The sequence below is a fragment of the Myotis myotis genome, unplaced genomic scaffold (genome assembly GCF_014108235.1).
Source record: "Myotis myotis isolate mMyoMyo1 unplaced genomic scaffold, mMyoMyo1.p scaffold_m19_p_24, whole genome shotgun sequence".
In the NCBI taxonomy this organism is placed as follows: Eukaryota; Metazoa; Chordata; class Mammalia; order Chiroptera; family Vespertilionidae; genus Myotis; species Myotis myotis.
The window spans coordinates 4,026,232-4,037,976 of NW_023416329.1; the positions used below are offsets into that span (position 1 = coordinate 4,026,232).

Sequence of the window (11,745 nt, forward strand, 5' to 3'; positions counted from 1 at the left end):
GTTGTAGAGCAGGGCTTTGTTACTGAGAAAGCTCTGGTCTTATTTAAAACTGTTACTTTTCCCTTCTTCCTGCCCAAAACACATGGGGATTTTTCGTGATTCTTCATCCTGAGAATCTAGTGGAGTTCTTGGAGGGAAAACCCATGAAAGTGTAGGGCTTCCCCGATCATGGCCCCAGGAGTTTCTCCCACTTAAGCTAATCCAGATGCAAATCAGCCTCCAGCAAGCAGCCATTTGATGTTCTTGCCAGTTCCTGGCTCCCATGGCTCCTACACTGGGGAAGCTGGTCCTGGCTGTTATTTTCCGAGTTCCCCTGTCTCTAGATTTGTGGTGGTGGTTTACCTGGCACCTCAATTCTCGGATGGGTCTAAGAAAAGTCACTGATTTTAACTTTGCTTAGCTTTTTCTTTGTAAGGACAGAAATGACAATTTCTAAGCTTTTTACATGTTAAAGATGGGGCCAGGGGCCGGGGGCTTTAAATTTTATAACTTCTGTGAGACTTGCGTGTCTCTTCTGTGACTATACTTTATTAAACAACTTCTACTGCCCCTCTACCCTCCCTCCCCCTGAAAGATCCTGATTTAACCCCCAGAGGCCCACAGTCCACATGGAACTTCAGAGGACAGCTTTCTGCAGATGCCTTGTTAGATGAGCGTGAATGCCCGTTTTGTTACCTGCTGCACCACAGGGCCTGGAGCAGTACCTGGCACAACAAGTGTGTGCTAAGTGGCCAAACAAATGTTCAGCCCTTCATTAGGGACCCACTGAATCAACTTCCCAGACCTTTAGTGACCCAAGCAAGCGCTCATCTCTATGACAGGCCACCTTCCTCTGGGACCCTCAGTTGGCAGGTCTTGGGTTTGCATTCCCTGGACACTGGAGAAGACTGGGTGCCTGGCTCCAAGGAGAGGGTCCCTGTGTCCCTCCACAGACATTCCACCAGAAACAAACCCATCACTCCCAAAGGAAAACGTTCACAGCCAGAGATTAACAGTAGGATCCTTGGTTTGTCCAGGAGGGAATTTCTATTCGCTCGTGAATTACCTGTGCCCTTCCTTGAATTCTGCTTTCTATCAGAGGTGCAATCCCTTGTTACAGTCTTGTGAGGAACCCATCACTATCTTCTTTCATAGTGAGGAACCCAGTGGAGAGATACTATCACGTGAATACGACCAGGAGGTAAGTAAGTGGTGGAACTAAGATGTCCACCGATCAGCTACTCCATCCAGAGCCATTCTGCTGGAATCTCCCTCACATCTTCCATTGGCTCCCCGTAACCAAAACCAGAGAATAAGCACCCGAGGTGGCTTCATAAAGCATCTTGGCCAGGCTGAGAACACATCCTTTTAGGATGTGCCACAGGGAGATTCTGGGGCGATTTGGGAGATGGAAGGGGAGCAGCAGCCATTCTGCAGCACACACATTGTTGCTGACCAGCTGATTCACCTCAGTGGTGTGAGGCAGCAGCTGGGCCTGCTGTCGACCCAACATCCCATGGAGTCTCCTTCAGCTTCTCTGACACCTGGGCCCGGTATGGTTGCTTAGCTCTGTGATGAAGTGCCTGGTTTCGGCAAGACTGCCCTGTACCACCCAAACCAAACACCCTGCTGCTACCCAGCCGGAAACCCCAGGCATCAATGTCTCTCCTGCCCAGCACTGCAAGCACTGCCCATCCTTCCTCCCTAATCTCTCTCAAACCTGCTGTCCCTCTATATTCTCATTGACTCAGGTCTGCAGGAAGGCCATCTGACCCCCATTAGTCTTCTCTCCATGCTGTTCGTTCATTCATTTATTCATTCACTCACTCAACAAGGCACTGGGAAAACAGCTCTTACATTAACCTTTGCCCTTACCCTCTAAGTGGTGTTTGAATAGTGACCAAAGGAGTAGTGGAAATGAAGCATGTAGGATAGAGCCTGCATCTTAATAGGAGAGGGGAGATAGATAATAGGTGAAATAAATAAGTAGTAAGCAGGACTTCTAGGTATGTATGAGTGATGAGGTCAGCAAGTCATTTTCCCCAAATGCAACTATAAATCTAGACAAAATTGACAAAAACAACCATTTTCATTCTCTGGAATTGACCAAAGGCATGCAAGTCTCAAAAGCACGTATACTTGAAAAACTGCTGTACCTTAGGTAAGAAGAGTGGGAGTCTGGTGTTCTTGCCTAGGGTATCTCACTCCCCCAGCTCAGTCATCACAGAGGTTCGGCCAGGGTGGGGTACATCAACTTTGCTCACAAAGTTAAAAGTGGCTCATTCAAGTTTCAGTGGTGAGAGATGCCCTTACCAAGAGGCATTGTCAATGGAATAGACAATCTTGGCAGTAGGTAAATGGGGAGAATCAATGCTCTGTCCGTGGTTGTAGTCTTTTGGGGGCACACATGTTTTGACTTAGGCTACATGCATGTCCAGTGGAGACCAGAGAAGGTCACTGTACCTCACACCTCTGCCAGCCCTAAGACTGTGGCCGTGTACAGAGGTGATATGAAGAGCCCAGAAGAAAATAAGAGCTATGGAAAACCAAACCTGAAATAGCCTAAACGTTGACAGCATTTCCCTACTCCAAACATCATCTATTGGTCGAGAATGGAAGATTTACTGGCTCAAGATTTGAAAACAACATTGGTCCAGTCATTGGCTGATCAGTGAATTGCACAGAAACCCCTAGGACGTCAAGCTTAAAAATAAAAGGAATAATGAAAAACAAATATAAGCAGTAATATTGGTGACTGCATACCATGGGGGTGACAGATTTATCCTAAGCAAGTTACCAAATAAACAATTTAACAACAACATTACAGTACTTAGTGGGTAAATAAGAATCCAGAATTCCTATATTATTTTAAATGTCCAGTTTTTACCAAAAAAGTAATAACATATATAAAGTAATAGGTAAAGGTGACCTATACTCAGAAAAAAAGTCAATAGAAACTCTCTGAGTATTCTCAGATTTTGTATTTAGCAGACTAATACTAAAAAATCAACGACTATGTAAATGTGTTTAAATAACTAAAGGAGAAAAGTTTAAAGAATTTAAATGATGCATGACAATAATGAATCAACAAATAGAAAATCTCAATGAGATATAAAATATGTTTTTAAATGTAAATTATTGAATTTAAAGTTCAATAACTGAAATGAAAAATTTACAACAGGGGCTCAATGGGAGATTTGATATGGTAGAAGAAAGAATAAGTGAATTTGAAATGAGAGCTATAGAAATGATCCAATCTGAAGAACCTAAAGAAATTCAGAACAAAACAATTGAAGAAAAAAGGACAGCCTCTGAGAGACCTGTAAAGCAACATTAAGCATGCCGATATGCATGTATTACAAGTCCTATAAGGAGATAAAAGAGAAAAAGGGACAGGAAAATTACTTGAAAAATTAGTGGCTGAAAAGTGCCCAAATTTAATGAAAAAATATTATTTTCCACATATAGCAAGCTCAAAAAAAATCCCAAAAGGATAAATAAAAAGAAGTCTATAGTTCAACACATTAGAGTAAAACTATTAAAAAGAAAGAGCAAATCTTGAAAGCAACAAGAGAAAAATGACTCATCACATAGAGGAAACCATCAATATGATTAACAGCTGACTTCTCATCTGAAACAATGGAGGCTAAAGTGGAAGGACATATTTAAAGGGTAAAAAAACCCCCAAAACTGTTACCCAAGAATTCTATATCCATATAGCTATCCTTCAAAAATAAATGCGAAATAAAGACATTACCAGATAAATAAAGATGGAGAGAATGCCTTGCTGGCAGATCTGCTCCATAAGAAACACTAAAGGAAGTTCTCCAGAGTGAAAGGAAACGAAGCCCGGCAGTAGGAAATGAAGTCCACAGGGAGAAAGGCAGCCACAGGAAATGATAAATATGTGGTTATTTATCTGTAAATAAGTCATGCATCACTTGGTTATGGGATACAGCCTGAGAAAAGTGTCCTTATGCTATTTTGTCATTGTGCAAACATCCTAATGCGCACTCCCACAAACCCAGCTGGTCCGGCCTATTGCACACCTGTGCTCTATGGCTTAGCCTACTGTTTCTAGACTGCAAACCTGTGCTGCATGTTACTGTAACACAATGGTAATTTCTTATGTAACTAGACATAGGAAAAGTACTGTAAAAATATAGTACACAAGATTGAAAAAGGTACACCTGTGGCAGGAAACATCATGAGAGGGCTTACAGCGCTGGACAGTCCTGTGAGCCACTTAGTGAGCAGCGAGTGAATGTGGAGGCCTGGGACAGTACTACACACTGCCGCAGGCTGTATGAACACTGCACGCCGTATCATCCCGGCCATGTAAGTACTGCAGGGCAATACGCTGTTATGGTGGCTATGGGGTCCCTAGGTGATAGTTTTCCACCTTATTAAGATCTTATGTGACCACTGTTGTATAAGTCAATTATTGTAACAGTAGTTTTGGAGTTTATAATGTATGGACGTGATACATATATGACAGTAATAACACAAAGGAGGAGGAAGGGAATAAAACTACCTTGGAGCAAAGTTTCTATTTTTACTGGAATGAAGTATTCATCTGAAATAGATTAAGATAAAAATGCATATTGTAATCCCTAGAGCAGGGGTGGGGAATGTCCAGCCGAAGAGCCACTGAAGGCCTGGGAAATCATTTGGTCTGATGCTGCCAAGGCATTAGGGTTGAGTTAATTAAACGTGTGACCAAATATAGCTGGCTAATTTTTAACTTGATAATTTTGTATGGTCCACAAATGATGTTATAAATATCCAAATGACCTTTGGCTCTAGAGGAAACACTAATTAAATAACAAAAATAGAGTAAAAAAATCAGTGAAAATTAAATGGTATACTGGAAAGTAATACAAAGAAGATAGTAAAGAAGGAACAGAGAAGCAAAAATGAAAGTGACACATAGAAAACAAATTACAAAATGGTAAAGTTAAATTCATATCAATAATCATGTAAATGTGGATGGTCTAAATACTCTAATCAAAAGGTAAAAATTATCTTCATGAAACAACATGATTCAATTATTGCTGTCTAAGAGACTGTAGATTCACTGACACAAAACCATTAAAAGGAAAAGGATGAAAAAAGATATGTCATGTAACACTAACTGTAAGACATCTGTAACTATCTATACTAATAAAAGGGTAATATGCTAATTAGACCAGACATCTTCCAGATGTCCTTCCAGATGTCCTTCCAGTCAAAGCCATGGTGGCAGGGGCCAAGGCAGAGGCAGGTAGGGACAATCAGGCCAGCTGGGGAGGGCAGTTAGGGGTGATCAGGCTGGCAGAGGAGGGAAATTAAGGGTGATCAGGCCAGCAGGCAGAGGTGGTAAGGGGTGTCAGGCAGGCAGGCGAGCGGTTAGGAGCCAGCGGTCTCGGATTGCAAGAGGGATGTCCGACTGCTGGTTATCCCCCGAGGGGTCCTGGATTGGAGAGGGTGCAGGCCAGGCTGAGAATGCCCCCCCCCCTCCTGTGCACGAATTTTGTGCACCAGGCCTCTAGTGTAAATATAAAATAAAATAGACATTAGGAAAAGAAACAAAGAGAATTATTTCACAATGGAAAAAGGGTGAATACATCAGGAAACTTATAATTATAAATATATACAGACTTTACAAGACAGCTTCAAAATACATGAAGAGTTGGAGATTCCAATATTCTAATCTCAATAATTGATAGAGCAGCTAAAGAGAATATCAGCAATGATATAGAAGGCTTGGATAAGAGTACTGACCAATTCTACCTACTTGATATGTATAGGACACTCCTCACCATGGCTGTAGAGTATACATTATTTTCATGTACACATGGACCATTCTTCAGGATAGACCATACGCTGGACCATGCAACTGTAAATCCACTGGTAAGTGGATAAACAAAACGCACATCCATACGGCGGAGTCTTATTCAGCTAAAATGGAACAGACTGCTGACACAAACGTGAGCATGAATGAACCTCAGAAACCAAGTGAAGGGAGCCTGATGCAAAAGACTTCCTAGCAGATGATTTCACTTACACACAGTGTCCAGAAAAAACAAGTTTACAGATACACAGGGCAAACAGGGGCTCTCCTTGGGCTAGACGTGGGAGTGCGAAGTAACCGCGATGAGCACAAAGGAACTCTTCTGGGCGATGTAAATGTCCCAGAACTGGATTATGGTGATAGTTGTATAATTCTATGATTTTATTAAAAATCATTGAATTATATACTCAGTGGGGTGAATTCTGAATAAAGCTAATGAAATACCTAACTATATGAGATAATAAAGATTACTATGAAGAAAAGTAAGACAGTAAAAAAAATTAGTGCAGTCATTAGTGTGGCTTGCCAAATACTTTCAATCCTCTCCTTCTAGGCACGCAGTAGGGCTGTACTTTCTCAACTCCTGGTGTGTAGTTGGGGCAATGAGTTGTGATTGGAGTATGACTTACAGACAAGGATTTCATTGCCAACATGAGAGCCTTCTGGAGTTCAATCTCTCCCTTTGCCATCTGGCCTGGCTACAAGCTCCGCCTGAGATAATGGCTGTGCCTTCAGCCTGGGTCTCTGAGATACTGGTGGGCAGGTTACCTGTGCCCCAGTTACAATGTGAGACAGACAGGCAGTTAGTGAAAGCCTCAAAGAAGGTGGCATTTGGGTAAAAGTCTGAAGGAGGAGAGTTTGTGAGCCAGGTGATCTCTGGGGGAAGGTGCGCTGGAGAGAGGGCAGAGCACACAGCAGACCTGGCACACCTGAGGAATACCGAGGCGGCACTGCTGGTGCTGAGCCAGTGGGGGTGCACACGGAGAGGATGTGATGGGTGATGGTGGGCTGGATGGATGGGAGTCCACGGGCATGTGTTGTGCTAGTGACAGGTCTAATCAGGTTTAGGCTTTAAGAGCTTGCTCCAGCTGCAGTATTGAGAAGACATGAAGGGAAAGGGTAGGATCAGCAAGACCAATGAAGAGGTGAGCGTTGACTTCATACCCTGCTGCCAGTCATTCTTCTACAAGCAATCCTGACCTCACCAGTCCTATGCCTGCTACTTCCAATAGCTCCCATTGCTCGCGAGAAAGCCCAGGTTTCTCAACGCGACACTCCCCTACCTTTCCACTCATCAACTCCCTCACCCCTTTCTACCCGTCAGTCCCCTCCCTCCCAGGCTTCCATCTCCTGGGACATACTCTTGCCTCCCTACCTGGAAAGGCCATGTGAACAAAGCCACTGAGTCGAGAAGGCTTGAGGGAGGGGTGTGATGGAGGAGGATGCCCTTTCCAAGGTGCCCGTTGGTGCTGAAGGTCGGCTTGTGGGTCAGGAAGTTGGGGACCTGTAGGAATAGCTGGGTTCAGAGCTGCTTTCTTCATTTTGGACACTCTGGCCGGGTGTGGGCAGAGGCCACCATCCTTCTTGCCGCTGTGGCTCAGACGTGCAGTGACCGCTCATGGTGGGGAGTGCCCAGGACGGTCAGCTACAGGAGAAGCCCCCGTCCTTAGGAGAGGCCAGCCAGCGGTAAGCAGAGGTCTGGGAGGCTGCTGAGCAAAGTGGGTGCAGCTGGCCGGAACAGACAGGGGTGTCACAGGAAAATTCTAACGTGCTAGAGCCACAGGTGCCCATGGCGGGGTGCAAGCCTCAGCACAGGCCCCCGAAGGAGACCCAGACCTGGCTGGCCTCTGGCTTCCTGCTGCAGGTGGCTCCTGGTTCGACTACACTGTGGGCGAAGTAAAGTGAAGTATGGCAGCACAGTTGAACCCCGAAGAACCTTCTGTTTACCCAAACTCCCTGAACATCTCAGTTAAAAACAAGCTCAGGTTCCTCAAGAGTCTCCTCCAGAATCTATGGAGAGGGAAAAGAAAGGAGGGGGGAGGGAAGGTGGAGGGAGAGAGACAGATAGAGACAGAGACAGAAAGAAGGAGAGGAAGGGAGAAGGAGAGAGAAGGAGAGAGAGGGAGAGGGAGGGAAGGAGAGGGAGAGAGAGAGAGAGAAAGAGGCAGAGAGAGGGAGAGAGGGGGAGAGGGGGAGGGAGAAGAGACAGAAGGGCTGACCCAGACCAAGGATGGGCGGGAAGCCACTTCCCCGTGTCGACTGACCCCTTTTCTTCCCAGTGGCGTTACGGGGCCTTTTTGACAAAGCTGCCCGCTGTATGCGATGCATGTCACCATGTGGGCGACCCCTATAGCTATTACTCTAAGTCAAGGAAGCAGTCAAGAGAAGACTCATGTCGCATGAGTCCGTCCACGTGAGCTACCAGCACAGGTAAGTCTGCAGAGAGAGACCTGCAGGGGCCACGGCGGAGCAAGGGGAGGCGTTTCTTTGGGTGACGGAACATCGGGAGCTGGAGAGAGGTGGTGGGCCACAGACACTGTGCATGTAATTACATGGAATTAACGCATCACTTAAAAATGGTTACTTTTATACGAATTTCACTGCAATAAATTACTCCAAGTAAATGCTTAAGAAGTCAGGTATGCATGCAGCATCTCATTTGTCTTTCTTAAATGATTCGCATCTGCACCCTGAAGCCAGGAGACATGAAAACCTGGTGGCTGGAACCTTCCACCAAAGCAAGTGAGTTTTCCCTTCAAATCTGATGATGCTAGAACATGGAGATTTTACAGACCCACACGCATTAGGACGGAAAAGAGTTCAAGGCCAGACTCAGCTGCTCCCCACCTATTGCAGAAGGGAAGTCCAGAGCCGTCAAACACCCTGCAGCGCCCGCCCACCGCCCGCAGAGGCGCCCAGCCCAGCGTGGGCCCAGCACCCGGCTTGCAAACACAGAGCCTGACTCCTTGCCCTACCAACTCCGTGCAGGCCCCGCAGAGGCTGCGCAGGCTGGGCCACCCTGGGCTCGCGCCCGTGCTTCCTGCCCGCTGAGTGGTAGGCTCCCCTGGAATTGAGGAATATGCTGATGCCTGGGACCCGCCCTCAATCAATGAGACAGTGTCCAGGATTTGAAACGCCTGGGATTTTACAAAGCTCCTTCCTGGCTCTAAAGCACAGCCGGGTTCAGGGCCACTGCCTTCCCTTTCCCCACCGTGTCTGGGATTTCAATCATCACCCGAAGGGGCCAGGTTCCCAGAACCTGAAGCATTGCTGCACAGCCACCTGCGTGATTCCCAGCTGGCACCCCCACCAGAGGGCGTCCCACTATGCTGGGGGCGACACCAGTCCTCTGGATTTCTGTATAAGCGCCTGGCTGGACTGTTTCCAAACGGGGCCCAGCGCAGCCTGAGGAAGCAGAGCCGGAGGAAGCACAGCCTTCCCTGGAAAGGATGCATCTTACGCACCTCGGTCTGCACATCCTCAGAGCCCACGTTCCGCCAGCCCTCGCCACACCACAGGCGCTGCTGTCTGGGCGGACCTGGAACCGTTCCCCAGTTCGGGGTGCACACTGCACCCGGGCCAGTCCCGGGGCCCTGGCTGCTCCCAGCCCGCCCGCTGAGAGGGTCCCTCCCAAGAGCAAAGGTCATCCTCCTCCACACAGAATGAAACGGAATTCTTACCAAAATATCTGGCCGCAAATGTTCTTCTTTTGCTGGAGGCCGTGGGCAGCATGGCGAGGGTGGAGCTGCAGTCTACGCACAGGGTCCTGGGGCATCGCTTTTAGGGAGAAGCAGCCACATCCTCAAGCAGACAGGCAGCTGCGTTTGGCAGTAGAGGAGGCAGCATCTCCAGGAAGCGGCTTAGAATGCAAGCCTCGGCGCTTCCTTGGATTTCAAACCAGAGGCCTCGCTGTGAGGAATCTGTCCCCTAAGTGCAAGTGTCCCCAGGGATCGGGGAGGGCCTTGGGCAAGTCACGGGGCCTCCAGTATCAGTTCCTCAAAGGGTGAATGAGAACAGCGATGACAAGGACCATAGGACCAGTGGGGATGGAGCTGGTAAAAGGGCAACGCCTTCCTCACGGGTCAGACACGTGACCTTCGCCACCTGCTGACCTGGACTGGGAAGGAGCTGTGCCTTTCTGTGCTGGAAACCGGACACAGACAGCGATCTCCAACCTGTGCCCGGCCTCCAGAGCCACCCCCACGGCTGCTGTGGGCACAGTCCTTTTGGTGGGCACGGGGCCCAGCGCATCGGCACCCAGGCCAGGCCGCACCCTGATCCACTGGCCGCCACAGGTCTGCTTCTCCTTCCATTCTGGGAACTGGGCATCGTTGACGGTTGTAGAAAATCGAAGAGAAACCCTGGTTAGGAGACAGCCAAGTGAAGTCTGTGCAGCTGGCCTCACTGACGTGCTGCTGTGGTTGCACATGTGGAGCTCAGAGGTGGAGGGGCAGCTGCTGGGGGACGCCAGACAGACCTTCCCGTTGCAGCCTGTCTCCCTGCCTCTGCCTCTGCCCCTGCCCCTGCCCCTGCCCCCGCCTCTGCTATGCTGAACTTGCACCTTGTCTTCCGTTCCAGAACCAACCACTGTTATGCAGATGAAACAAGCACAGCCATGCTCCTGGCTCCTGGTGGTGGGGCCCTTTCCTACCCCAGGGTCCCTCTCCTGGCTGCCCCAGCAAAGTTCAGGCTGTGGCTGCCACCGGCTGCTGGACAGCGCTCAGTGGGCAGGCTGCCTGGGGCAGCGCTGTCTTGCTCTAGGCCAGGGGTCCTCAAACTATGGTCCGCGAGCCACATGCAAATACAAATATTGTATTTGTTCCCGTTTTGTTTTTTACTTCAAAATAAGATATGTGCAGTGTGCATAGGAATTTGTTCATAGTTTTTTTTTTAAGCTATAGTCCGGCCCTCCAATGGTCTGAGGGACAGTGAACTGGCCCCCTGTTTAAAAAGTTTGAGGACCCCTGGTGGACAGCCTCTGCTGCTGGAGTCCTCTGTGCCCAGGAATCCTCTGTGCCCAGGAGTCCTCTGTGCCCAGGAGTCTCTGTGCCCAGGAGTCCTCTGTGCTCAGGAGTCTCTGTGCCCAGGAGTCCTCTGTGCTCAGGAGTCCTCTGTGCCCAGGAGTCCTCTGTGCCCAGGAGTCTCTGTGCCCAGGAGTCCTCTGTGCTCAGGAGTCTCTGTGCCCAGGAGTCTCTGTGCCCAGGAGTCACTGTGCCCAGGAATCCTCTGTGCCCAGGAGTCCTCTGTGCCCAGGAGTCTCTGTGCCCAGGAGTCCTCTGTGCTCAGGAGTCCTCTGTGCCCAGGAGTCCTCTGTGCCCAGGAGTCTCTGTGCCCAGGAGTCCTCTGTGCTCAGGAGTCCTCTGTGCCCAGGAGTCCTCTTTGCCCAGGAGTCTCTGTGCCCAGGAATCCTCTGTGCCCAGGAGTCCTCTGTGCCCAGGAGTCTCTGTGCCCAGGAGTCCTCTGTGCTCAGGAGTCCTCTGTGCCCAGGAGTCCTCTGTGCCCAGGAGTCTCTGTGCCCAGGAGTCTCTGTGCCCAGGAGTTCTCTGTGCTCAGGAGTCCTCTGTGCCCAGGAGTCTCTGTGCCCAGGAGTCCTCTGTGCCCAGGAGTCCTCTGTGCCCAGGAGTCTCTGTGCCCAGGAGTCCTCTGTGCTCAGGAGTCTCTGTGCCCAGGAGTCTCTGTGCCCAGGAGTCTCTGTGCCCAGGAATCCTCTGTGCCCAGGAGTCCTCTGTGCCCAGGAGTCTCTGTGCCCAGGAGTCCTCTGTGCTCAGGAGTCCTCTGTGCCCAGGAGTCCTCTGTGCCCAGGAGTCTCTGTGCCCAGGAGTCCTCTGTGCTCAGGAGTCCTCTGTGCCCAGGAGTCCTCTGTGCCCAGGAGTCTCTGTGCCCAGGAATCCTCTGTGCCCAGGAGTCCTCTGTGCCCAGGAGTCTCTGTGCCC

At 49.0% G+C, this 11,745-nt stretch overlaps 1 protein-coding gene across 6 annotated transcripts in view; it reads right to left on the reverse strand.

Annotated features, from left to right (window-relative positions):
* ARHGAP22 (Rho GTPase activating protein 22) overlaps positions 1 to 10,252 on the reverse strand; it is a 162,695-nt gene extending 152,443 nt beyond the window's left edge. For 3 of the 6 annotated variants that reach the window (XR_004975212.1, XM_036355996.1, XM_036355997.1), the window contains exon 1: positions 9,493 to 10,252. Coding sequence is in view for 5 of the 6 variants with exons in the window: in XM_036355996.1 (XP_036211889.1) it covers positions 9,493 to 9,544 (52 nt within the window). In the remaining variant the exon portion in view is untranslated. The remainder of the gene's footprint in view (positions 1 to 9,492) is intronic. The other 3 variants (XM_036355994.1, XM_036355995.1, XM_036355992.1) reach the window with 2 other exon arrangements.
* Between the last annotated feature and the right edge of the window lie 1,493 nt (positions 10,253 to 11,745).